Raw genomic sequence first — 27,405 nt, 5'->3', positions numbered from 1 at the left:
TGTATGTTGTATATACTGTAGGCCCTGTTGTTCTCTTTAATACCCATTATCCCTTTGCCCATCATGGGGCTAGAAACTCAGAACAAAATAAAACAAATCCAAAATTCTTTTAGGAACCTGAGCACACATACACACAGCATTCTGATTCTAGGTGTCTTGCCCTACTCTTAAAGTAAACATGTCTGTGTCCTGGCATATAGGTTTGCTGCAGCTAATGTAGTCAAGGCCTATATCCTACTCTTCAAGAACTACCAGCAGAACAGCCCCCATACCAACCACTGTGTGGTCAAGATGTTGCACCGTATCGCTTATGACCTCAAAATGGAGGGCCTGTTCTTTCAGCTGTCTGTCTTCTGCCTTTTCAACCGACTCCTCAGTGACCCTGCTGCTGGAGCTTATAAGGTGAGGAGCGCCATGTAAAAAACATTCAAGTGACTCAGTTGGATGAGTGCCTGTGGTTGCAGAGGAGTCGAGGTGGTTCAAGTGGAAGGAAGGAAGGAAGGATGGACGGACGCTTTTATTTTTCTGTGTTAGGCCTTATATTCTTTGGTGTCACCATTTATCCTGAAGTAGCAGAGCTCAGTGACTGCCATAGTTGTCTTAACTTATTATAAGGCATATCCTCATATTTTACAATCCCCTCTTCTCAAATTTTGTTTTTGTTTTTTTCCCTCTCAGACCTTCACATGTTCTGTTGTGTTAGCTTTAAGCATCTACAGCTACTCGCTTATTTCACCATTGCTGTCTTCAGTGGATTAAGCCACAAATCCTGCTAATTATTGCTCTGTTTAATTAATGTGTCTGCACAAGCTGATGAGTCATAGAACTACCTTTTAGGTTTGAAGGGGTATGAAATCTTTCTACAGGAGTGATGGTTGAGCCTTTGCAGACTTTAAAAAAAAATCTATCTTGACCCCACCCCTAGGAGCTGGTGACCTTTGCCAAGTACATTGTGGGCAAGTTTTTTGCCTTAGCCTCCACCAACAAGAAGGTCTTCGTGGAACTGTTATTCTGGAAGAGCACCGCTGTAGTACGTGAGATGACAGAAGGCTATACCTCACTGCGGGAGGATGGAAGGTAAGCTCCAGAAATCATGATCAAACAAGTTTTCTAGAGGGCTATATCCAAAGAAAAGCAAGGGATGATGTACCAGGCCAAGACCCCAATTGACACCTTCAGATTATTATGGCTATTTCTCATGTTCTCTCTCTCCCCGCCTCATTTTTTCTGTAGACTGGCAGTAGAAGACGGTAGCACACCATTCAGTGGCCCCCATCTATTTAGGGTTGCCCTTTATACCCTGTGAGCAATGGATATTGCTCTTTTGAATCTTGATACAAGATTCAAAGACAGCCGTGTTGCTCTCTGTCCTTTCCCATTACAGTCCAGTTGTCTGTCAGCTCTTTCAGATGTGAATTTTGGGAGTGGCCCTTTGGATATGTTTACAGGTGGTCACAGGTGGATGCTGAGCATCCCAGAACTAGCGTACCTCTGAGACAGCTTAGGTCTTCCAGATGTTGTAGAACTCCCATTTCCCGCCAGGCCCAGCCGGTGTGGCCAGTGGTCAGAGATGATGGGAGTTGGGAGAAATGCCTCTGGAAGGCTGTTAAGACAAAAAAATAAGAACAAATAAGTGTATGTAAAGCCACATTTTAAGAAAACCTGATAATGAAATCTTTTTAAAAGTAAAATCAAGGATCTTTTATTCTACAGGCCCATTTCCCCAGATCCACCAGTAACTCTATCTGTCTATAGAAATGTTACTTTATTATTATTATTTTTATTATGTCATGCTCTGCCTTTGCACTAAAAAGTGGAACTTAGACCAGTTTATAGTCTTCATAGAAGAGTAAAAACAGGTAGACCAATTTTAAGAAAACTCATAAAATCAAGTAAAACCCCTGCCATTAAAACCAAGTAATTGGTTTGAAGTCATTGAAATCAGCTATGCATGCAGTTGAAAAATAACTTAACAGGGCAGATTGAACATCTTATGCCTGTTTTAAAAGATGTGTTTTTAAGCCTTCTTAAACCAGACAGAATGGAAACGGATCACAACTGTGAAGGGAGCATATTCTAAAGCAGTGGTCCCCAACCTTGGGCCCCCAGATGTTCTTTTACTTCAACTCCCAGAAATCCTGGCCAGCGGAGGTGGTGGTGAAGGCTTCTGGGAGTTGTAGTCCAAGAACATCTGGAGGCCCAAGGTTGGAGACCACTGTTCTAAAGTCTAGGAGCCACACAGGAGAAAACCCCCTCCAATGTTCTTGTTAGACAGGCCACTGAGACTGTTGGTAATCTTAAGAGGGCCTCTTCTGAAGATCTTCCTTAACATCTGGACAGTCTTGTAACAAGACAGGGAATCCTGTAGATAGCCAGGCCCCAAGCTATTCAGAGGTTTAAAGATTAAAATTAACACCTTGAAGAGGGGCAACTGGCAACAAGGGCAGATCTTTTAGTATTGGGCCATCTGGTCATAATTTGCCTCACGTTGCACCCACTGAAGGTCCTGGACCCTCTTCAAGGGTAGCCCAACATAGAGAGCATGGCAGTAGTCAGTCTAACTTAAGACCTACGTATAATGATTGTTGTTAAGTCAGGCTGACTCAGGAAATGCTATAGCTAAGGGCACGAAGAGGAGTTGAGCAAAAGCATTCCTGGGTCACTGCTGCCACTTTGGGAGTCTGGGGGAACACTGCAGAGTCAAGGCGTATTCCCAGACCAACAAACTTGGCCTATCCGAGGGCTGCAGCCTCTTCCAGAACAGGATGAATTCCAATTCTTCCATCTGATGTTCTGTTGACCAGCAAGCACCTCTCTCTTGTCAGGAGTTAGTTTCAGCTTGTTCACTCTCCTCTAGCCCATTGCCAAGCTCAGGCAGCATTTCCGCCTGCTTCCTTGGTGTTGAGGAACCAGTAAATAAAAATGGTAGAGCTGGTTGTTGTGTTGGTGGCATCTCACTCCAAAGCTTCTCAAATGGGCAGCTTCATAGAGATGTTAAAACAAAATAGTTGGTGAGGTAGCCCTATATGGTATCCTGTCGTCCCCCTTAAAGAGCGATCCTGTATCCAAGGAACTTTTCTGATTGTGACGTTCTTTGCCTCACACAGCTCTGACGCTTGCAAGGCCTCCCGGTGGACTGAGGAAGAGGAGGAGGAATTGCGGCAACTCTATTACAAGTACAAGGAAGTGGAAGGTACCAAACTGCACAGGGGGAAAGGGTACAATTTGGAAGACAGAGTAGGAGGAGGCTTCCAGTAATGCGAAACGAAGACTCAAGATTGGATGCCTGCATTTTGTTCTTTGGTCTGGGGGGAGGTTAAGAGCTAGATGCTGATATTTCAGAAGAGAATACTGGGGCCAGAGGTGTATGTGGGAGAGTGGACATAAAGGGAAGAGTAAAACAATCTTCTTTCCTTGCCATTTCAAGAGGGAGAGAAGATGAATTTCAAGGGGAAATGGGGTAGGTAGAATCTACCAGCCATCACTCCCACAGCAGCTTTGTCTGTAACCTGAGAGAAGAAGGAGCTGACTAAACAAGAAGGGAGAACAGTACATTTATTTATTTATTTTTCTAGCAATTGCAGAGAAGAAGGTATCAGGTGTGGTCCCTTTCCCCCTGACACAGCAATCTTCTTCTGCAATAATCCACTTTTAGGCAGTTCTCAGAAAAGTATATAGCGGCCACTTTTATGTATTGTCACCCTAAGGAAAAGAGGAGGAAGTGGGCGTATGTGTTTTTAAAAAAATCAATGTAGTTTCATTCCATATTTGCAAGTATGGCTAATGGTGGGCCAAAGTCAGAAAAAGCGGAGGACTTCCAGCCTGTGGCAAGTTGAGAACCCTCCAAATACCTGGCCAGTCAGCTTCCCAAGCTATTAGCAAAGCTGGCTCTTTTGATGGCTATGCAAGACTCATGTCACCAGGTCGGCCAGTAAAACATGATGCCTGCCAGGTGCTCAAGTGGGGAAGCTTCTTCTTGCTCTTCTTCTTTTTCCCCCCTTTAGAAGAGGGTAAAGAGCAAGTTCTTCTGCTCCTCTTAGCCTAGTCATTCCTCACACATTCCTTCCTCAACTTTCCACTATCAGGGGAAGATGTCCTTAACAACATCCTGGCACACTTGAGCGCTCGCAACCGGACACGTAAGCAGGTGGCCAAGCAGCTGGTGCACTTGGGACTGGCCAACCGCGTCCGAGACTTCCCTCGAGAACGGTAAGCCCCTGGCTTGTTCTGAAGGGCAGAAAGTGCCTGGTCTCCTTTCCACCAACCCCAAGGTGTAGCAAGCTTGCTGTGGGTGCTGCAGATTCTAGCCATAGCTGTGGATGAGGCTGGTGGTGGGTTCACAAGAGGAAAGAATGTGGTGTCTCTCGTAGGCTGCTCTAGATGTACAAAATTCCTCTTACGTTCTGGTACATCTTTTAACATTCCTTGCACCACAGTAAATTTAATACAATCTTTGGTGGTTGTGAATTATTTGGAAATACCCAGAAACCATCTGCAAAAATTCCAGCTTTCAAAGAGCACCGATGTGCCCTTTATGGCTATGTTTCCCTAGGTGTATATCCCTGTCGTTCTCCACTTTGCATTAGGGACACCTCAGCAACTCTTAAAACGTCTGTCAGTAATTATCCTTGTCTTACAGAAAGGGCACATGGACTGAGATATCATAGAATGCTGAAAACCACCCAGTAATTTCTTGGCTGAGTTTAAGTTGAATCCTTGTCCTCCATCTTACAATTCCATGCTGGCAAGGTTCGGTTATGAAAGACAGTAACAACCTGTCCTGGGTTTATAGACAGGCAGAGCTCCACAGGCAGAAGCTGCTGGAGCCATCTGAGAAGGCGTGGTTGTGCAAAACTGGATATCTCATTGGCACCTCAACAGATCACTGTGGCAGCCTCCACAGTTGGGGTTCTACGTGCATAAAAATTGAAGAAGATATTGCCCAGTTAGATAATTGTACATTTGGATATGGGGAGTTTGTTTCAAGGCAGAAATGGAATGTTCTGAGTGCAGAATTTCTGGTGACAAATCAAGAACAGTCCGTGTGAATGGTTAATTAGCATGGAGTTTGCTGATAGTTGTTTGGTCTTTAGCTGGATTGGTTTTGCACTTGAGCTGCATCCCTAAGCAGACTCATTTAGGAATACATTTCTTTTAGCAGCACTTAATTTTGGAGTAACCATGTAAGAGTAGCAGCAAGCCAAGGAGTTTAAATTTTATCAGGCTTCTGTGCACTCTGTTTAACATACCTGTAGTAAGTGTTTATCAAAACCATACTCTTAGGTGATGCAAATTTTATGTTGAAAAGAGAGTGCATTTTGGTGACTTGTATAAAGCTTGCAAAGCAAGCATATGCACAAAAGAAAAATATTTTGGTTAGCTTCTGTAGGTGTAGGGAGGAAATGAGGTCTCCTTAGGGCAGAACTGGGCAAAGTGCAGCCTGAGGGCCATATACGGTCCGCGGGCTGCTCCTGTCCGGCCCGCGGACAGTTTTGAACGTCAAAACCATTTATAGCTTTTTGTCTAAAGTTGATCAGTTGCTTATCTTTAACATACTGCAAAAAACCTCTTTAGTATTTGTGAAGATCAACAAGTTTGAAATAAAAACAATCATAACATCACTGTTTCATTTTATTTTTAAGTAAAGTTGGTTCGGCCCCTGAACACAGTTCAGATTTTTCATGTGCCCCCCCCAATAGAAATTAATTGCCCACCCCTGCCTTAGGGCATGGAAGCCCTGCCTCCTTGGCACAGGAAGTCCTCGGGTGCTTTGCTCTGGAATGTGATCTATTGATGGGCATTGCAGAATTTTGCAGTATCTGTGCCATCATGCCTTTCTTCCTCTATGATTTGAGTTCAGGCATGGTTCTTGTCTGAGGATCTCATTCTTTTTTTTTCCTTTTTGCATCTTGGTTCCCTCTGCTTGTTTCCTTGCTTGCTGGGGACATGAGGAGGTAAACGTCCTCCTTGCTAGTGTGCTACTCTGTTGTTGACAGGAAGGGAACACGCATTGTGCTGTGGACGCAGGAGCAGGAGCTGGAGCTTCAGCGCCTCTTCGAGGAGTTCCAGGCCACGGATGGTGAGACTGGACTGGCGGGAGGATCGCCAGCCTGCAGCCAGATATCAGAGGGCTGCTCTTCCCCGTGGCTGGACTGACGGGGTGGGTGGAGACACAATGGAGGAGCAAAGACTGAAACCTTTAGAGCCACATGGATAAACTTCCTTTGTGGAAAGTTTGCCTCTGTTGAGTGCTAATTTCCAAGAACCTTTTCGCACGCAGAGTTATTCACCTCCTTGGTCCCACCTCCTCATCTTTCCCTTTGGGAGTCTCTCTACCATTGTCCTCGTTTCTCCCTCTTGGTAGATATCCTAGGCAATGTGATGAAGCACATCACGGCGAAGCGCTCCAAGGCCCGCATTATTGAGAAGATGCTCAGCATGGGGCTCGTTTCGGACCGTAAGGAGCTCTACAAGAAGCGCAAGCGCAAGCCTGGCTCCTGTGGTGGGGTATGGTGCCCAGCCCTCCTTCTGTGTGTCTCTCTCTGTGTGGCTGTTGTGTATAGGTTGATGTGCCAAAATGGTTATAGGGGTACGTCTGCCTACCCGGGTACGCTGGAACTTTTGACGGCCTTCAGTGCCTTGGACTAGTTTGGTCCCTTCACGTTATTGTTTTTTGTGGTGGTGGGGGCAGCGAGTGAGGAAGGAGTAGACCACAGGGACTGCTCTTCATCTTTATTCTCGCCCTTCAGCTCCACTGAGTTCCTGATGTTCTTACTCTCTGCTTTTCCTTTTCCCTGACAAGAGTTTTTCCTGTTCAGACTGACACCTCCTTTCCCTCTGCAGAATGTAGGCCCTTAGTAATTCCCGGGAGCAGCAAGGACAGACGGGGGAGGGGGGACTCTGGGCCCTCCAGATGTTTTGGCTGACATTGCCCGTCAGCCTCCATGACTGGTGATGAGGGAGGTTGTAGGCCTTCCGAATCCTCAGTTCTCTACCCAGGTTGAAATGGCTGCTGCTGTCCCATGTCACAGTGACGGCAAAGAGATGATGGGAGAGTAAGGGATATTTTGTACATATAAGGAGAGTTTTAAAAAAACTAGCTGTGGTTTGCAAATAAAATATATGCCAGGATGGAGGACTTGTGAACTACTCTCATGAGGCAGCATTGTGTGTGGGATAGGCCGCTCTCCGGACTATTAGTTCCAGATTGAGTTGAGGCTGTGAAAGGAGGACTTGATTGCTATGAAGACACTAGAGGGGTATCTGTTGTGGCCAATTGTACTGTAGCAAACCTTCTTATCTTTCAGAATACGGATATATTCTCGAAAGGCTTAGGTATAGCTGACTTGGATGAAGTTGATGATGAAGAAGTAGAGGAGGAGGATGAGGAGGAGGACCTGGACAGTGAGGAAGAGGAGGAGCCATCTCAGGGCAATAGGGATAAAGATGTGGGCAAGAGGTCCCTGGACAGGCGGGTGAAGAAAAAGCGGGGAGCTGCAACAGATGGAGACTTGCAAGCCATGGTGGAAAGCCTGAGGCAGGAAGGTAAGGCTGTTCGGCAGCCCTCCTAGAGGGAACTTTGGCGTCTTATCATGATACTCGGTGGCCCTCTCTGTTGCAGGGGCAAGCAGTCTGATGCCCTCCACACCTCTCAGACATCAACTCCCATAAGCCCCTGAATACTGCCCGTGCTAGCTGGGACTCATGGGAGTCGTTTAAAATATCCAGAGCGCACTAAGTTGCTTGATGCTGACATAGGAGCACAAGACTTGGGTGCAATTTGAATGTTCTGTCTTCAGGGATCATCTCCCCACTCTACTCTCATCAATTGGTTTGCTAGAGAAATCCCCCCCTCAAAAAAAAAAAAAAAAGAAAAGAAAAGAAAGAAAGCTGCAGAATATCTCACGGTAGTCTTGATGACCGCACATGCCATTGTGGCAAGCGTTGACCTGGTCCAACTATTGTAGACTGTAAATGCAACCAATGCTCTTGTCTTTTGCCGTTCTCTTCAAGACAAAGGGGGATCAGCAGTGGCTTCAAGAGAATCCTAAGATTATCCAGACCCCTATTTTGCATGTTTTCACAGTTTTTCAAGTTCAGCCTTTGGAGATAACACGACTCACACTTCCTCTTGTTCCGAGCCTGTAGCACGTTGGGGTGGCAGAACAGACATGACCATTTCAATCTGTATATAGGATTTTTTCCCCCACAATCATCTCAAAATATAGTGTGCACAAACAGCAAAGCTCTACTTCTGGAAAAGGTTTTCTAGCCCACTTCTTTCCCTGCAGCCCCAGTGCTTTCGTTTGCAGCAGAATCATAAAATTAGGTAATGTTACTGAATATTGCAATATAGGTTCTTCTTTTGTCCTTCTATGTTCTGAAATAGGACTGTCCGTTTTACCATCTTACATCTTCCCTGTGGATTGTCGAGGTCCAGGTGTGCCTCTGATCTGAGACCATTAACAGAAGAAGCCCCTTCATCTCTCTACCTGTTTCTGTCCACATAGGTTTCTCTGGCCCCCTGCTGTGGCTCCAGAACTGCTTGAACCGAACAGCGACAGACCGAGAAGAGGATGGTAAATAAAAGGGGGGAACTGGGCCTGGGACTGAAGGGGTGTGGTTCTTAAGGTGAAAAGCTCCGGTTTCGTGGCTGTATTCTTTGCCTTGCATTTATTTCATTCAGGCACAGAGAGAGCGAGGGGCTCAGAGCTGAACCTTCATTTCCTTCCATAGACAGGAGCTAAACACCATCCAAGACCGTACAGACAAGAATTCTTTCCTACTCTTTCTTAGTGTGATTAGCCAAATGTAGTTTGAAAAGCGTTTGGTCCTCTTTCACCAGGATGCGCTCAGCCTGTGCCTTTGGTGCCACTGTCTGAAGAAAACGAGGATGCCATGGAGCACAAGGATTTCCAAAAACTTCTGCGGAAAATGGGCTTGCGGGCGCCGGCTAATGAACAGGTAACTCTTTTTCCTAGGGGGTAAAGCGAAAATAGAGTGCACATAACAGTTTTACAGTGAGAATTTGGGGTGTTATTTGCCCTTTTTCTTTCTTTGGGGACACTTTAAAAATACATGTTACTTGCAGCTTAGGGCAAGCCTTTATCTAACAACATTGAGAGAGATGTTCCACTCCATGCCACCCGAGGTGAAATCTGAAATCAGCATCTCCGCTCTGAGTCTCTAGCACTCATTTTGGGATTTGTTTTTAAATGAGTGCATGTCTAACCATGATTTTTTGAAATTTTATTTTATTTTATTGTCTTTTCTGCAACACCCAAAACTCCTCAGTGCTCAACCTAGAAATCTAGCTTTATGGACCGTTAATATATATATTTTTTAGTGGTGTAATAAAGGTGTCACTCACTCTTGCCCTGGGATTGCTGGTCAAGCATTTCAACTAATCATAATCTCTTCTTCTTGTTGTTTTAATCATTCGGTGGTTTATACACAGGTTATATATGTCCCCATGTCATTCTATTCCCACCCACCATTTCTTGCAGTCATAATTGCTAGAATTAAAACTACATTCTCTATTATTTTGAAGGAAAACGGTGCTCTTAGGAGCTTACTAGAAGTTGTTTGAATTGGAAATGTGGGGGTGGGGATAAACCACACCTAAATTCTGCATGTCAGCAAGATTAGATGGTCCTCAGAAAGGTTCTAGATCACGAAATTGCTCTCTGTACTTGTCAAAATGGCTTATTCTGGTTTTAATTGCTTATTTGGAAATGTGGTGAGCTTTCAGCCACACTCCTTTCTACTTTTATTTTCACTCAGTCTGGGATGTATACTTAGTTGTTTTCTACTTAGGAAATGGATTTGTTGTATTTAGCTTCTAGGTTGCAGTCACTTACAGTGCTTTCTGGGAAACACATCCACAATTTCAGCACCAGTACAAAACACAAGGATGAGGTCCCGACATGTATAGCCACTCTGAGTTCTTTTTAAAGAGAAAGGTGGAATGAATATATTTTAAATAAATAAATAAACAAAAATACAGCCCCGTACATGATTCATGGTTTAGGATATCATTCATGATTTCCCTCCTGCCAGGTGTGTTCTCGGAGAGGTGGAGGGAGGGACGTGGTCTCATTGGGTTGAAATAACGATGTAGAACGAAGTGTTATGCATTCAAGAGAGAGCAGCAACCCACACTCCCCCATCCCAATTCTGGACAAACACTCTAACCTGTGTGATTCTTAGGTATGGTGGAAGAGGTTTGTCTTCCTCCGGAGAAGAAATCTGAGACTTCTATTCTTCCATTAACCATTCAGTCTATCTTTTGTAATTTAGTATCTTATATAGCCATATAAAATATCCATTAATTGTTGTGTCATTTCTGGTGTTCCCTAAGGTAAGTAAGTAACTTAATTACTTACTTACTTCTATTTATACTGTGCATTTCCCTTAAAAGAGTGGAGTTTGAACTTTTCTTCTTGTAGCTCTCCTTTCTTGTCTGAGTTTGGCATACTATTTTTTCTCAATACATATAGTTGGGCTTTTTGTTTTTAAATCAAACAGGTGCAGAACGCCTGAACTCTGAGATTGCAGATGTTCAGGACAAACCTCTCCCGTCGGCACTAGTGCAGCTAAGGGCTTTTAATTGGGGACCAAGTATAGAAGCAGATGTTTTTGTTTTATGGGCCATTAGCCAGCAACCTTTTTTAAAACTTCCAACAGGAATCTTTCTGGCGCATCCCAGCTAAACTGAGCCCAGAGCTGCTACGACGAGTGGCAGCTTCCATGGCCCCACAGGAAATGGAGGGTGAGACTGAAGAGCGACCAGCCAGTAAGTTGGATGCTGGGAGACAGATTTATAGGGAAAACAGAAGTGTTGATAACACCAAAAACCCAGCCTGTTGAAACTAGCCCCTGTTCCCCAGGGTGCATTTGATTTAAATCCAACAACCTGAATTTTTTTGACAATTAAAAAAAATCATGTGACTTTAACAAATCATTGATTTTTATTCACCCTGTTTCTCCTACATTATGTTGCACATATGCTACTATATTATCCAAGACCTACAGATAAAAGCCCTATTTACTCATTATTTGAGCCTTTGGAGCCTGCACACATTGATGGGAGTACAGTAAGTGCAGTAGCCCCACTACATATCCAGTGTCAGACTCAACAGGTGAAAGGGGGGCTGTTCTGTCTCAGTGGTTCCCAACCTTGGGGTCCCCAGATGTTCTTGGACTAAAACTACCAGAAGCCTTCACCACCAGCTGTGCTGGCCAGGATTTCTGGTTTTTGTCGCCCAAGAATATCTGGGAGCCCAAGCCACTGTTCTTTCTGTTTCCCACCCACCGACCCAACATCTGGCTCACATAGAGAGGCTACACAGGCAGAATAGTCACTCCTTCAGGCTGTCACTTTCTTATGCAGAAAGCAACGGTAGTGGTGGGGAATGGAGCTTGATGTTGTGACCTTCCGTATGTTGTGGGGCTGTACCTCTCATTTGTTCTAATCAGCAAAGCCAATGATGAGTTATGTGAGCTGCAGTTGAGCAACATCTGGAAGCCCAAAAGTTAAAATGCACTCACTGGGTGAAATCTGAAGCAACAAAAGCATGTGGCTTCTGATGTCAAAGATAAGCATTATCCCAAAAGACACGCTTTTATGTTCCCTAACAGTGGCTTCACTTGCACTTGTGTTGGTGGGCTCTGGTGCAAGTCTGCACACACTTTTCTCCCCTTCCCCCTTTGCACTCGTACAACAAGCACGGACAAGGTGTGATAACAGAACACAGTTTTGCATTGCAAGGTCTGAATGCACTAAGAGACACCGAAGAAAGAATATTAATGCCCAAGGGCAGCTCCCACTTATTGCAAAACCAAGCCCAAAATAACTTCCTCTGACTCTTGGTTAATCAGTCACCCAGCCTCTTATTCTGCTTCCTAATGAAATTAAGGCACTCCCTCCTGGGCTTTTTTAAAAACTTAGTATTGCTTAGTTTCGTTTCTCAAAACACACGTGAATGTGAGGAATCAGTTACTGATTTCTAATCCTAAATGGCATTATCCTCTCCCATTTCTGTTCCCTTCACTGTGTCAGACCCAGCACCCTGTCTGTGGCACTGCCAGCTGGGAAGGATGGGTTTCATCCAGAAAGGGGAAGAATCTGCTAGGCCCAGCCTTCCTTTTGGCCTGTGGAAGAGTTACAGACACAGAGACATAATCCACCATCTCTGTGTTTGGACCCCGTTGAGGCTTGGGCTGAGACTTGACCAGAACTTGGAAGCTTCATTCCCCCCACCACTCCCAGGGGGAAATTCCCAGAAGCCTTCCTCGTGAACTGTGCTGGCCAGGGTTTCTGGGAGCTGCAGTCCAAGAACTCCTGGGTTATCCAAGGTTGGGATCCACTTCAATCTCTTTCTAAGATGTTATCTGCAACCCTAAGGACTTGTGCTACAGGTGGGAGGTTGGGGAGCCCTCTAGCTCTGGGATTTTTCCAGTCCCTTGCTTGGGTACCTAACCAGCTCTGAAGAGCTGAATATCTCTGAGGTAAATGGTTGCTTCAAGGAACTAGCTTGCCTCATCAACAGACTATCCTATCACTATGTAGAGGTGACCTGGGTTTTCTCATGTTGTTTCTCCCTCTCCCACCTTAGTTTCAGAGGAAGACCATCTCAGTCTAGAGGAGCCTGGGAGCCTGACAGCAGAAAGGTGAGAAGAACTGGGATAATCCATGAGAATTTAAGGTGGAAGCGGGCAGGAGCCAACGTGCATGAGGGCAGGGATTAATGAGGTATTGGAGGTGGAGAAGACCATAACGGTCAGACCAAACGTGGGTGTGATTTAATGTAAAGCCATTGCTGCTGGTGCCCCAGATGGGCCAACAGCCCCCACCCTAAGCCCCCAAGTTAGGGCCCTTGGACCGAGCTACTGCTGGGTCTAACCCTGGTGCGGAACAGGGTCAATCATCCCAGGAGGGGGCCACAGCACTTGGAAGGAGGAAAGGGAGGGGGCTGTCTATCAATCGTCAACCATAAAGGAGGTGCTGGGGGAGACTGGGAGGAGGCTTGGGGAAGATGAGGAACAGCTGGCCCCATTGAAGGAGGCTGTGGACACCTCGGGGATGGAGGAGGGGGAGGCACTGAGCACCAAGGCAGCCCAGGACTACACATGCCAGGAAGATTCCTGGGCAGGGGTTCTTCTTGTGCATCTCCGGCTGCCTCGTGAACAAGGCGACAGGTAAGGGGTGCCCAGCCCTCTCCTGTGCCCAAGTCCCAACATTGGGACCCCTGCTGCCACTGACAGCCACCCATGGAGGGCCAGAGGGCCAGTGCCCACCTGGAAGTGATGCTGGAGGTGGAAAAGGCAAAAGGAGCAACAGTGGCACCTCCAGCAGCAGTAACAGCAGTCGCCACTTCCAGAAAGACCAAGGCAAAGATTTATAAGCTGCCTTTTCCCCTGAGCGGCTACCTTTAGCCCTCTTTGGAGAACCTTCCTGGCAGAAACCAAAGACTCAAATGACGTTAACTCAGGGCCCAGGCAAGACTGACTCCTCCCAGGGACAAGCATCCCTCACTCTGTCCACCTGGGAGTCTCCCAGGAGTGGAGAGAACTCCTGAGCTTCTTATATCCTGTCCTCCTCTGTTAATGAATCCTGTTGTTGAAAAGCAAGACTGTATCTGGAGCCTATGCATACAGGAATGGAGGAAGGCTTGCCCACCAACCCCTCACTGGTTGGGAAGGATGAGCCTGGGAACCTTTGCATTTTTGCAATACGTATCCTCCAGATCCTTTTAGGATCCATTTTCTCTTTCCTGTTCAGAGGGAATGAGAGTGACAGATTCCTTTCCAGAAGATCTTGGAGTTCGTTAGGACTGCCCTTCAAACTCAGGATTATGTATCTGATTTCTAGAAACAGGTTCCATCGCCCAAACAGAAGCAAAGACATCCACTGAAGGAGCACTTTTTTTCTCCCCTCCCTCCTTCCCTCTTTTATGGTTCTTGCTCCATTGTATTAACCTGCCCCATATATGGCTATATAGAATCAGTGGTCAGCCAGCAGCCCTGGGATCCTATGTATGTGTTTCTTCAGCTTTTCTTTCATCTCTTTACATCAACAGAGGCTCAGTTTGAGCTTCTATGGCTCTTCTTAGAAATTCTGAGAGAGAAATTCATATACTGTAGTGTCAGAATGGTTTTCCACTCGTTGTAGATCACAAGCTGAATATGAGCCAACAGTGTGGCTACAACAAAAGGCAAATGCTGTTTTAGGCTGTATTAACAGAAGTATAGTTTCTAAATCCCACGGGGTACTAGTCCACCCTCTATTCGGCACTGGTTAGGCCTCACCTTGAGTATTGTGTCCCATTCTGGACACCACCCTTCAAGAAGGACGCTAACAAATTGGAACAAGTTCAGAGGAGAGCAACAAGGATGATCAGGGGGCTGGAAACCAAGCCCTGTGAGGAAAGACTGAAAGAACTGGCCATGTTTAGCCTTGGGAAAAGAAGACTGAAGGGAGATATGATAGCACTTTTGAAATATAGAGGAGGGGCAGGATCTGTTCTTGATCATCCCTGAGCTCATGACAATGGGCTCAAGTTATAGGAAACCAGATTTCAGCTGAATATCAGGAAAAAACATCCTATTAGAGCAGTACGGCATATGGCACTGCTCCTTTGATTTGTATTCCTGCACTGAGCAGAGGAATGGAGTCGATTACCTTATAGGCCCCTTCCAACTTCACTATTCTATTAAAGGAAAATGGGGGTTATCAGTTTTCCAAAGCCTATCTAAAGTGATGTGGTGGAAGATTTAATTTCAGTCTTGCACTCACGTCTTGCCTGCCACTCTTCCCCCAATCCCAAAGTTTCTGACTAAAAGGTGGTAAAATGTCTCAAAAGTTCTCATTTCGCCATTCTCATTGGCAGGGAGGAACCTGCCCAGCTCCTTCCAGGACCGAAACGAAGCCGCTTAATCAGTGACAGTGGAGAGGAAGAGGAGGAGGAGGAGAGCAACCATCAAGGTAGATTTCATGCCTATAACATATCCACTCCCACCACCCCTCCCTGAAACGTCTCTCTGCCTGTTCCTCCTTAGCTTGTGAGATCTTTCCTCTTTGCAATTTCATCAGTGCGCCAGACACAGGACGGTAATCTCTGAACGGTGTGCTGGAGTGCACACCGGTGCTATAGGAGAATTCATGGTGTGAAGTTCAGAAATCAATCATTATTACAGTGGTGCCCCGCATAGCGAGGTTACTGTCGCTATGGGGAAACAGCTATACAGAACGGAAAACGCCATAGAAACGCATTAAACTTAGTTTAATGCGTTCCTATGGCTTCTAAACTCACTGTTCTGCGAAGTTTCTCCATAGCGCCGCCATTTTTGCGCCCTCGGTAAGCGAGGGCAGGGCGCGAAAATGCTGCGCGCCGCCATTTTGGGCGTCCGGCGGCCATTTTGGAACCTAAATGTGGAGTGAAAATTAAATTGTCTAAGTGGCCCTCAGTCCTGCGGGACTCCTCTCACATAACCGCTTGCACAACCAGTCTCATGAGAATGGGCATAGATTGGAGAGCCTGCCAGAGGCATACGTGATTACCTTTCTGCTCTGCATTTGGATAATAGGATACTGGTGAGTAAAATGGACGAGAAATTGTGGGGCCCCAAAGGAAGTTGTAAAGTTGTGATTGATTCATTCGGTCAGTCACTCATTCGTGCTATAGAGAATGCAGTAGAACTGCCTCCTCCCAAGGAGGCTGCCTGTTGCCTATCTCCGTAAGTTGCTGCTCTGAGCCCTCTAAAGTCAGAAAGGATGTCAAGATTTGCACACAAACCTGGAGGCACAAACCCTCTGAGAGTATGTAAATCTTACCACTATCCATTTTTTTAAGTATCAAAGTGAAGTGTGATTCCTGTCTTTCCTCATCTTGATTTTCTAGTATCCTGAATATTGTGTTGTTCCTGAGGTACCATTTGTAACATATTAATTACTGCCCCTATGACTTCTCCCTGCCATTCTCTCCACCCTCAGAACCTTTAAGGGTCCATTTTCTCTTTTCGTGCTTAGAGTTAGGGCTATAAATCTTTAAGACGCCATGTTTGGCTTTTGGCCCCTACAGGCTCCAGTGATGAGGATGAACCACGTCCCTCTGGCAAAAGGAAGCGCCTCCGAGTTGAGGAAGAAGAGGAGGATGACTGATGGACTCGGGCTGCACACTGGGACTGGGCCCAGCAAAGCCGTTTTGCGCAGAGGTCTAAGCCAAGGACCTGCAGCCACTCCCTTCAGACCATGAGGAGTTGGATGGACCAGAGTGGAAAACTGCCAGAATCCCTGCATTCTCCATGCACAATACTTTAGTTTCAGGGAAGGGGGCACAGAGATCAGACTCATGGATATGAAGGGGAGGGGAAATAATGTGCCGTCCACTGAGGGTAGGGGAGGAGAGTGGAGAAGTGGCAGTGGTGCTGATTCCCATGCTGCTCTCAGCTCTGTGGCAGAGATATGATGAGTGTTAAACCTGACGTGGGAAATAAGCCTTTTTTATGATGAGCCAGCATGCTTCTTCCCATGCTGTTCCCCCACCTTGCAAAGTGCAGTCAACTTGGTGTGAGAAAGTTCCTTTAAACTGTTCCATGTTTATAGCCATCTGTTTATACCCTGTGACACCCACCTCTTGAATGGTATCCTTGGGCCTGACTTGTGGGTCTGCCTCATATCCATGTCCACCCCAGACTGGGGCCCTCTTGCTTTTATTCACACACTGCCTTATGGACACCCCCACCCCACCCTCATCTCCATCTCTCTGCTGCTTCCATTGCACACTGTTTTACCTCAGACATTCCTTCTTCAACAACGGGTGCTGGAACTGGAAACGGAGCCCATTTAATGTCAGCTATTAGGAACGGAATGTGACTTGCAGAGGATGGGGTGGATTCAGAAGCTGCCTTCTTTTCTACACACAGGAAGCATCTCCCTCCCTCCCTCTGCGCAAATAGAGATGCCTGCCTCCCCTGTTGTTTGCTTTGAGCTGCTTCCTCCCCCTCTCCCTCTCCCCCCCCCCATGGCTTTATCAGTTATTGACTTCATTGGGCCCATTTCGAAGGGAGGCCATGTCAGAGAGCTTCAGACAGGATGCCTCTTACTTGACGTTCTTACTTCGGTTCTGTCCTCCATGTTAGGAAAGAAATGTTTCTTCGTAATTTGCATGTGTGATGTACTTTTGATATTAAGAAAAAAAAAAAAAGAAATAAAATGCCTCAAACGTTTCTTTGCCTTCTCCCCTGGGGTTCCACAAAGCAGCAAAGGGACTCCGGTTGGGAAGGCTATGAGAACATGGTCCTGTGTTGCGTGACTGTGTAGATGTAGACCTTCCTTTTTGGTTTTTTTTTTTTTTCCCCAATACAAACAGGGTGGTTTTAGCAAGGTTTAATATTTTCAGGTCTTCCAAATATTTGACCCAAGTAATCTGACTGGATTTTGGCTGAGTGGTGAGGAAACCTGGGTCGTCCAGAAGCTTTGAACTTTATATGCTGTAGAAAGGGGTATTGATCTCGGTTGTGCAAACAAGAGCAGCCAACATGCAGCAGCTTCTCTCTCCTCACCTCTACCTTCCAAATTGCTTTGCTTCTCTTGATCGCTAGAGACAGGACTTTTGTATTTAATTGATTTCCACACCGATAATTTGGCAAGAATTTCCCCAGACTGGAATATGGGAGTGAAAGCTCCCTAGAAGCATGAGGGAGAGCAGCCCCTCTAACCTGCAATCATGAAATTCCCTGACACTTGCTAAAGCCCCATGTGAGGACGGATTCTGACAGAGAATGGCTCCGTGGGAAACCCTGGGGTCTTGCAAATCTCAAGAGAGCTCATGATGTCCATTCAACAGCCAGGATCTTTTCTCCCCACTGAGGAGAGGAACAGTAAGACCACCAAATGCAGATGGAGCAGCCGTTCTACCTCATTCTGCTATGGCGTTTCACTCCCACAATGAACCTCCATTAAATATGAAAGTCCCATCCCTAATGATCCTTCTTTTCTCTCCCATCTCAAAATAACTGCCAAATCAAACAGGCATAAGAATTAAGGAGAAGAGAAAATATTTAGGGCCCTTGCAAAGGGAGAGAAAATGCCAGCATTTACCCATGAAGAGGCATGTTGCAATTGGTTCTGCTGATAAGACTGGCTGTATATATCGGCATGAAATTGCAACAGCTCTTCATTCTCATCCTGAGGTGTTGTACACACATCTTTGCTCCACAGAGGTAAGCAGTTCCCTCTGGGTGGCCAGGGAAGGGGTGTCAGAAGACATGGGCATGCTAGTGTTTCAAGGCATGCGGTAAATAGTTTGGGATGGAAGGAGATCATGTGTAAAGGACTAATTTTCAGGACTTCATTCTGAAGGCAAGGCAGCCTGCCAAAGAGATGGGAAAGTCTCCTGTACTTTCTAAAATGGGAGAGTGGCATGAGGAAGAAACACTAGCCTCTGCCACAGCATGCTTATTTTGCCCTTGTTCCTCAACGGATGTGAGATTTTCTCCGCCTTACTGAGTGGAAATTTTTTGTCCATTTTTGCATGCACTTTCCTGTTTACCTAAAGCATGTGTGTGTGTACATTTTTCCATGTTTTAGTCACACACACATTTCAGAGAGATGTGTGGATATGTCCCTATTTTTCCTTTATGGAAATAACATTGTGAGCATTAAATGGGCAAGATGGGCTTCATCCCATTGTCAGACTAAAGAGTTGCAAAGCACACAGAGAAAGAGAGATCATACCTGACCAGTGCTTAAAACACTGCTTTAAAAAAACTTCTTGTGTCTGCATTGTTTTGTAAGCACTGATGACAAAGGAAAGGCTCCCTCAGCTGAAAAATTTCTATTTTTATAAAAGTTGTGTTTTTTGCTGATTTGTTTGCAAATAACTTGTTGTACATGGTCAGGGATCGCCTTCATTTCTAGTACATTCGCCCTTTGGTCCGCCACTATTGATCCCTTAATGTGTGCCCTCACTTGGTCCCCCCCCCCCCCCCCCGCTGCCTGCATCCCTGCTTTTGATCCTGGAAGGAGGCAAAAGTATGCCACATCTTAGTTTCCCAGGAGGCAGAAGGGGCAAGCAATTCTTTCCTTTCCTATTTCCTCCTTGAAACATGATGCTGCTGCTTTGCTTTAAGGGCCACGTTCTCCAATGCAAAAAGACTATAATTTGTGCAAGGATGTGGGAGAAGGGTCAGGCTGGAGCCCTCCTGGCAGATCTCTCCTGTTGTCTGAAGCAGCCTTATTCCTGTCCAAAGATTTCCTCCTCGTAACTTTCTGCCACTGAGATTTGCACTTCGAAATGAATCCTGTGGGCTTCCAAGGGAGCCAGTATGGCTCATTGCTGATCCAAGAATATGCTTCCCTCCCCTTGTGGCAGCAGAACTAAATTCTTCCTTAAGACAAGAAGTGTCCCATATTTCCTTCAGTCGGTTAAGTAAATGAAACTAATTGACTGACTTGGGATGTGAAGAGAACTGTAGCAGCTTGTCTGACGACTGGTATGATTTTGCTGGAGTCTGCTTAATGCCATTCTCCTCCATTCCTAAAGGAGAGTGCCCAACTCAGTAGGCCTGGGACTTTAGAATGTAATGAACACACCATCCTTGACAAAAATTAAACATGTTCTCGTACATTAAGACATTCAATTGAAAAAAATGATAGAATGCTCTTTTTTTTTTCTTCACGTCTTCACAAGCGTGAAAAGACCAGCACACTCTGGCCATCAGCCACATCAGCTTAAAAAGCCCTCTTGTTTTTGCATCTGGGGGCATGTTTGGGTGAATGTATTGGGCACTTTAAAAACTTCCATTTTGTGTAAAATACAAAGCTTTTAATTAATGTAAACAACATTTTTTCTGGGGAAAAGCAACCCACTATTTTTTCACAAAAAAGTGCTGAAACTATTGTAATCTCCCTAGGCAGTGAGGCAACCTTGGACCTGTTTCATCCGTGAAGCCCCATTAGGCAAAGATGTCCTTCTCTGCTTTACCCCTCTATGTCTCCCCTGGAAGAGGTTCTGAACTGGAGGTGCCTTGGCTAATTGTCTCTTCTCATTTCAGCAGGGTGCAAAGTATCAGTCCAACATGTACTTGCCGTCACCTATGGCTGTCTTTGCTTTCTTTGGCCTTCTGATGTTTCAGGGGTTGGATGGACACCTCCTGTCCATGGCTAACCCCAAAGAAACGGAACTTAGAGCCCACCAGTCTACTTCTGAATACCGACCTGGAGCTCTCCACAGCCTCTTCCGTTCTTTCAACCCCAAATCTCCCCAGCTCCAGTTGCCGCAAAAAGGTGTTTCCTGCCGAGACTTGATGCCTGAGGCCTTAGGAGGTTTTGCCAAGGTGCCCCCAATTGCCCAGAACTTCATTCGAGCTGCCTTCTCACTTGCTTTGCAAAGTGCAGGCTGTCCCTCACATGCCGAAACCCTGATCCTGCAACTCTCCAAAGAGTTGGGAGAGGTAGATACGGAGCACCTCCTGGTCACAATGGCAGGGGCCCTGGGCACACCGAGTCCCTCCCATGAAAACAAAAGCAGCGTTGCTTTGCAATTCAACTTGGACCAGTTAGCGCCCACCCAAGCTTGGCACTGCAGAGGCCTCAGGCAGGTGAATGGAACACTCCTGCACGGCCGGGCATACAGAGTCTACAAGGATTTTTTATCAGCTGCTCTAGCTTGTCGCCATCTGGGAGATCTTTGTGCTGGAGTAGCCTCCAATGGTACCAGTTCCTTCCAAGTGGTGGCTCGTGATGGCAGCTTCTTCCTACCACACCATGGTGCCCATTCTTGGCTACATCAATGCCATGGTCTTGCAAGAGTCCAGCGCTCCAGCCCAGAAGATTGTCTTAGTGAGAAAGAGCAACAAGTCTATGAAGTTTTAAGTTGGGTGCCTGTAGTCAGTACCTACTATAACCTTGGAACCAGCGTCTATTATGCCACCCAAGGCTGCACAGACCTGGCAAAAGAACGTGTTTTGGAGGGTGCCATAGATCTGAGCTATGATGCACTGATGGGTATGACTGGTGGGGTAGGTGGTGGTGCTGCGTTGGGAATTTCTGCAATGCTAAAGCCAGGGTACAAAGTGGGTATATATAGATTGATCGACTACTTCAATCAAGAGAAAGAAGATCCTTCACCCCCTCCTACTACCAGCCACCATCATCTAGATGTGCCTCAACTCTGATCATCCCAGGTTAAAAGTCCCTTGCAATACAACAGCCACCACCTAAGAACTGCAGAGCTGGAAGGGACCCTATAGATCATCAAGTCCAGCCTGTGTCAAGGAGGCACAAGTGGGGAATCAAACTCCCAACTTCTGGCTCTGCAGCCAATGCCTAATCCAATGAGCTATCCAGCAGTTCTAATATTGTTTGATGTTTGCAAACAATATCCACAGCTTGTCCTTCAAGAATACAGATAACAGAGGAGAAGAAAAGATAGGGGATACTATTATTCTAAATTGTCATGTGGGCACCTACATATATAGTTATTGGTTTTTAAAATGGTGTCTAAAGTTGTTTAGACACCAAAGGATGCAGTTTTGCAGGGAGTCCGAACAGAGATTAGGCTAATGCCCAAATAGATTTCTGAAGCACCAGACACTGGTACCACTTATTTTATTCCTGCTTACTCGTTATCCATTAAATATCTTCTTACTGCTTTTGTCCCTTTTGCTAGCTTGTTTGCCTCTGTCATTCCAAAAGTTAATTGTTTCAAGGCTTATTTGCATTTATCCTACCTGAATTAGAACTCATATTACAATATTTACAATCTGCAAACATGACACCTGCTCACATATCCACTCTTCATCAACACATGGAGGTCGCTCTCGGAAAGCACAGAGCGTTATGTTGATTTTGACTATGGTTGAAGAGGAACAGTATCATTGCTTTTCTTTCTCTTCTCAAACACAGTGTAGAAGGAGCTTGCTACAGTGGGAATGTTTAGGTGTAATTATGGAAATGGTTCAGAAGCCTAAGAGGTCAACTGCCCTTTGAACAAAATGATTAATTTTTCCCCTGATGCATTCCTTACCTTTCCAACTTCAGACTGTGAGGGCTATTATTTATAGAAATTGGCTGGACCCACAAGCAACACAGAGTTAGCAGCAGGTTGAAGGGAATTCAAAGTCTACAGAAGGGAACTCCAGTTTTGCAGAACAGCTGTTGAAAAAGAACAACACTAAACTGTGGTTGGGGGCTTCATGGAGTCTAGTAATAATTTACTGTAAACAGTTGTTAACTGTGGGAGGTGGAGACAGAAAAGAAGAGACTGGAAACCTGAACACCAGCACACTTCATTGCAACATTTTGTTAGAGGTCTCTCACCTTTAAAAAGGTGAGGAAATTAGTTAATAGGGGTTCACTAGAGTAACCTTACTGTAATTGTAAGCACTCTTAAATTATTTTTGAGGTGGGGAAGAGAGGTCACTCAAGCTAGGAACTGTAAGCCAAGAACAAGCCCTGATTTGTCAAGAGAATGGCAAGCAACATGCCTAACAAATCCTAGTTTGTTGACCTGCATTAGAGAAAAGGTCTATTGCAGATATAGAAATGTCGGTCAGAAATTGCACATTTTCTGAAGCAGAATTTTCCATTCTAATATGCACTCAAGAGGCCAGTCCATAATTGTAGAGAAACAGATTCCAACGATGGAATCAATTCTATCTAATGAGAAATCAGGATCCATACAGTCCCAGACTGAGTAAAACCTTTATTGGATAATAAAAAAGTGACCAACAAAGCATGCTTTGGGTTCTCCAGAAACCTTAATGGGGCAAAAATGGTATAAAATTTGGAGATGGGGGAATAACCAGACAAAAAATTGGTCCAGAGAAGATGTCTATTGTCTGTGACAGCACATTGCTGCCTTGACATCAGCCTATCTGTTTGCCAATTCTCTCCTCCATGCAGACAAAAAACCTGACAGAGGCCCCTGAAATTCTATGAAAGGCTTGCATCAGAAATATAACTAAAAAAAGTATCCTGGCCCATTTAAAGCTAATAGCTTTATTTCACTCTGGAGTTTCCCCGATTACAAGAGCTCCCTCAGACATTCTCTCGAAGCTATTCGTTTTGTTCTGGAACAACCAGAAAAGGGCCCTGTGGTCTCCAAAACAATACAGTTGCAAAAGAGCAGGCGATACCTTCATTAGACCCCTTGATTTATTTATTTATTTTAGTGGTATAATAAAGGCATCGCCTGGTCTTGCATTTGTGTCCTAATTGTTTTTCTTATACACGCTTTGAAAACATATCAAGCAAAATCCAAAAAAAGAAGAAAGAATTAAAATTTTAAAAAGGACAACAAACTTGTGCCATCTTTAAGGCTATCGCGTATATTTTAATGTGAGTTTTCGAGAATCAAGTCCACTTCTTCAGACGTTCGGTATTTTAAAAAAAACAACAACCCGCTGTAACGCATCTTCTTTGAAAGCTTCAAAGAGCTGTCAAACAATCGACGATGTTCTTTCAGGAACACGACCTGGTGTAAACAAACCATCTATGCTCTGCCCCGCCCCTTCGAGTGACATCATACCTGGGAAATCGAAATCTTCGGCAGCCCGGACCGGCTCTTCTTTCTCATGGCCTATCCTCCCTCCGCGTTGGGACGTGGCTTGGGCTCTTCGTCCAATCAGGCGAAAGATGGGTGGGAATCCCTTTGCCCTGCGAGGCTGCTCAGACCGGCAAAGAGAAAGAGGAATCGCGCGCCGGGGGCTGGCAGGTAGTAGCGGCTGCGCGCGCGGAATGCGGGGTGTCCTGAGGCGGCCGGAGGATGCTGCGAGGGGAGGGGGAGGGGGCTCAGGAGCGAAAGGAGGGGGGGGGGGGAGGATCGCGTAGGCGTAGCAGGGCAAAGTGGGGGAGAAGGGCGATGATGGCTGTGCCTGTGCCTGGTTCTGGTTCTGGTTCTGGTTCTGGTGGGGGGCGTCGGTCCCAGAGGGTGGCAGAAGGCATCGGAGATGGCGGGGAGCAAGGCTGGGAAACCCGCGACGAAGAAGGGGGCTGGTCGGTTGGTTGCGGGGGAAGGAGAGCTTGCTGAATGGGCAGCAGGACTTCCTTTACCTTCGCCTGACAAATGATGTAAACAAAAAGAGACGGGATCCTAAGCATACCTAACCTTAACGGTGTGCGGGGGGGGGGAGGAAAGGAAAATCAACGAAGAGTGTCGTGGCACCTTAAAACCTTTGCTTGGTGTGAGCCCCACTTATTTGGCGTCAGCTGACTTCCAAGTTTCCAGTCCTCTTGTCAGCGGCCCCTCCTCCTCTCAAGTCTGTAACACCCTTGGGGAGGGGCGCTCTCTCTTCACCTTCTGGTCTGAGCATCAACATTAACAGCTTTTTTGTTCCGTAAACGGTATGCTTTCAGGGCTCCCTACTCCTTCTAGACATGCTGTGTGACCACTCCCATCATCCTCACTTAGCATTGCCAGGAATGTCTTGACTGGAGGCTTCACAGGTATTGCAGTCCTGCAGGTATAGAAAATATCTGATTAGAGGGAAGCAGCTTCTGGTCTGTCTGGCCATCATCCCGATGGCTTCCTTAGTCAAGTGGTGGAGGAGTTATTTGTTCCTGAGTTGGCCCCATGAGGGAAAATTTGATGCCAGCCAGACAGGAAATATATGAAGAGACAACTACACACATGTATGGTAAAACTGAGGTGGAAGATTACATTAATTCTCCAGGCTTAGTGAGGGCTAGTCCATAAGAAATATCTCAGTCACTGCTTTGTATGCCAGGCCAGCACGCCCTGACTTGTTTATACAGTTCATATGAGAACTATCTTGGGTAGGGACAATTTGAAAGTCATTCCTGTCTTCTAAAGAGAGTCTGACTTGTCCATGCCATGGTAACACCCTATACTACTATCTTGCTCAGTTTTTGAGGCTTACTTCTGAATTTCGATGGGTTCACAATACAGTACATTGACAGGATTTTAGAGAGGAACAGATTGATTGGTGTGTGGCATGCCCACTTAGAAACTCATCATTGGTTTCTTCTGCATTTAGTGCTGGCCTAGATGGTCACAGCTAGCCTCTCTTGAGGAACCTGCTAGTTAGCTGGGATAACATTAAAAACCTTTGTACAAATGTCTTAACTTAGAGGCATTTAGGCATCCTGGTGGCAACCAAAAATTGGGCAGTCTTGGTGATATCACCCCAAAATTAAAAGGCCTTGTCCAAGACCCTGCCAAGCTCTTATTCAAATGAGTGCTGGATTTAATATTTTTATTTCCTTTTTGGTTTTTAATTTGCATTTCTTTATTTTTACCAAGAATTTTGAATTACAACTCTCAATTCTGCACTTCTTATTCATATATCAGATATGTCCCCTTTGGCTGGTTTGTTTAAAACCATGTGAGCTTCTTTGCAAATGTGTAATTCAGAGTTATACAGGTATACAAATGTTTTTAAGACTGGACTGTTTTGAAATACAATGATTAATATGTTTTAATCAAAAAAATTTCTATCTTCAGATTTTCTATTTGGACTGCAGGGTCTTCTTACCAATTTTTTTTTCTGGCACATAGGACTGAGTTCAGAATGTGTATATTTAATTAGCAAATTGATTAATACTGATAATGGTTAATGTTGGAGTTATGAGGATGGTGGTTGTGGATCAAGTTATGTGTGAATGGTGGCATCTCTTTTTTAACTTTATGATTCCAGTACAGGCGTACCTCATATTACAAATTTAATGAGTTATCCGGGATGTTACGTCATGCGAAAAATTTGTAAACTGAAACGTGGATTGCCATAGGAATGGGGACGGCGCTAGAAACCTCCAGGCACAATGCATCCTGGGGAAACATGCTTTGTACTAAAAAAAACCCCATAAACCGAGGTGTTGTTTTCAATGGATTTTCCTTCGTAAACCAAAAATTACGTTAACTGAGGCATTCGTAAACAGAGGTATGCCTGTAAATCCAACAGTTTCCTTAAGGGGCCTACTTGGAGAGTGAGGGTGATTTTCCATTTACTGTATGGCAGGGATGTGGAATATGTCACCCTCCATGTATTGTTGGATTATAATTTCCATCAACCTCAGTCAGTATAGCCAGTGGTTGGCGAAGATGGGAGTTGCCCAACAGTATGTTGGGATTAGGTGGAAGTTTCTTGTAGATGCTTTGCAGGAGAGGTAAACAGCTATGGCTGTTCCAATGTGTTTGGTTTGGAACTTCCATCAGCCGCAGGCATCTACGAAGTCATAGTCTGCCCCGTCCTCCCAGCTTTGTAGATTTTTGACTGACATCAATGTATGTCTGATATGGTGTTTGAGCTGACTGTTACCAGCTAATCCTTTTCTTTATACAGTACATTGACTTTCCTCAACCCATTGCTACATCTTTCTGACAAATTTTGCAACATACAACAATGTGAAAAGAAATATTTTTTTCTTCCCCCAAATGGGGGCCTTTTGTTTGTTTGTTTGTTTTATTTAAAATATTTTTACTCGGCCTTTCTCCTTGAAAAGGAGCCAAGACGATTTACATCAATGAAAGGCAATATGTAAAGGTGAAAACAATGAGTATACAATGGTGGTTAACATCATTAAAATATGATATTTTAAAACTAAGAAAAATAAATAAGGAGGCATTTTACATCATTAAAAGGTAATATTAAGGCAAAGATGAATAAGTATTCAACAGTTTAAAAAATGTCACTCTGAGAAATGAAAAACACCAAAATGTACTAAAAAACCAGTCAAAGCAGTAATGTAAAACAATCTGTATAAAAATCACACACAGGTAGCTGGTTACTGAGGGAAGCCTTTCTTGAAGAGAACCGTCTTTGCCTGCTTGCAGAAGGACAGCAAAGATGGGGCCACCTGAGTTGATTAGCATTGGGGCAGGCAAAATATAAGCAGGACTAGTGAGCAGATGCATGGACAACGTTGATGCTGCAAACAGGACCATATTAGTGTTAAATGGATTAAACTGACACCCAGCCATAAAAGTGGAAAAAATGACTGTTGTTTGGACAAAGGGCAATTTTCATTCTCTTTCTTCTGGATATGTCAGATTTTTCCTGTACTTTGCGTTTCTGAAAGTTCTTACTCTTAGTCAGAAGCTGAAGTGAACCATTATAGTTACCAATGGAAACATTGCTCCTTGGGTAGATTTCATTTAAATCAAATAAAATTAAATGGTGACTTCAACCACAATTTGAAACACTGTTACCTCCCCCAAAACTGTTCTCTTCTTGTTTCTCTCTCTCTCTCTTTTATATATACATATATATTCAGTGTATACATATATACAGTGTATATATATATATATATATATATATACACACGCACACTGTATTAATGTTTCCACAATATATACTTTTCTCGGTCTCCTTGCTAGATGAATTTCAAGCCTCTACTAATCTCTATTCATGTGTCTCCCAGTGCAGTGGGAAAGGAGGTTG

General features: G+C 45.0%; 3 protein-coding genes across 9 annotated transcripts in view; all 3 read left to right on the top strand.

The window, feature by feature from the left end:
• The window catches only part of TIMELESS (timeless circadian regulator), a 52,254-nt gene extending 35,025 nt beyond the window's left edge, over nt 1-17,229 (top strand). For all 3 annotated transcript variants that reach the window (XM_020784811.3, XM_020784819.3, XM_078384393.1), the window contains exons 18-30: nt 201-402; nt 926-1,077; nt 3,108-3,193; nt 4,086-4,209; nt 5,997-6,079; nt 6,365-6,507; nt 7,308-7,545; nt 8,511-8,579; nt 8,846-8,964; nt 10,687-10,795; nt 12,618-12,672; nt 14,892-14,986; nt 16,083-17,229. In XM_020784811.3, coding sequence (XP_020640470.3) covers nt 201-402; nt 926-1,077; nt 3,108-3,193; nt 4,086-4,209; nt 5,997-6,079; nt 6,365-6,507; nt 7,308-7,545; nt 8,511-8,579; nt 8,846-8,964; nt 10,687-10,795; nt 12,618-12,672; nt 14,892-14,986; nt 16,083-16,162 — 1,555 coding nt within the window. In that variant the 3' untranslated portion in view covers nt 16,163-17,229. The remainder of the gene's footprint in view (nt 1-200; nt 403-925; nt 1,078-3,107; nt 3,194-4,085; nt 4,210-5,996; nt 6,080-6,364; nt 6,508-7,307; nt 7,546-8,510; nt 8,580-8,845; nt 8,965-10,686; nt 10,796-12,617; nt 12,673-14,891; nt 14,987-16,082) is intronic.
• A 279-nt stretch (nt 17,230-17,508) lies between these two features.
• Nucleotides 17,509-21,668, top strand: APOF (apolipoprotein F). Of its 2 annotated transcripts, none has more exons than XM_020784974.3 (2): nt 17,509-18,225; nt 20,062-21,668. In XM_020784974.3, exons 1-2 carry the CDS (start codon nt 18,106-18,108, stop codon nt 21,178-21,180), a joined length of 1,239 nt encoding a protein of 412 aa, XP_020640633.3. In that variant the 5' UTR covers nt 17,509-18,105; the 3' UTR covers nt 21,181-21,668. The 2 variants fall into 2 exon arrangements, with proteins under 2 accessions (XP_020640633.3, XP_020640625.3); XM_020784966.3 differs by having other exon boundaries at nt 20,059-21,668.
• A 1,864-nt stretch (nt 21,669-23,532) lies between these two features.
• STAT2 (signal transducer and activator of transcription 2) overlaps nt 23,533-27,405 on the top strand; it is a 51,030-nt gene continuing 47,157 nt past the window's right edge. The window contains exon 1 of one of the 4 annotated variants that reach the window (XM_020784917.3): nt 23,533-23,720. The gene's annotated coding sequence lies outside the window, so the exon portion shown is untranslated. Of the gene's footprint in view, nt 23,721-24,130; nt 24,452-27,405 lie in introns of those variants that run through there. The other 3 variants (XM_020784943.3, XM_072990868.2, XM_020784934.3) reach the window with 3 other exon arrangements.

This window comes from Pogona vitticeps, chromosome 2, assembly GCF_051106095.1.
Source record: "Pogona vitticeps strain Pit_001003342236 chromosome 2, PviZW2.1, whole genome shotgun sequence".
Taxonomy (NCBI): domain Eukaryota; kingdom Metazoa; phylum Chordata; class Lepidosauria; order Squamata; family Agamidae; genus Pogona; species Pogona vitticeps.
The sequence above is the reverse complement of the archived record's forward strand: the minus strand, read 5'-3'. Positions and strand labels throughout refer to the sequence as shown.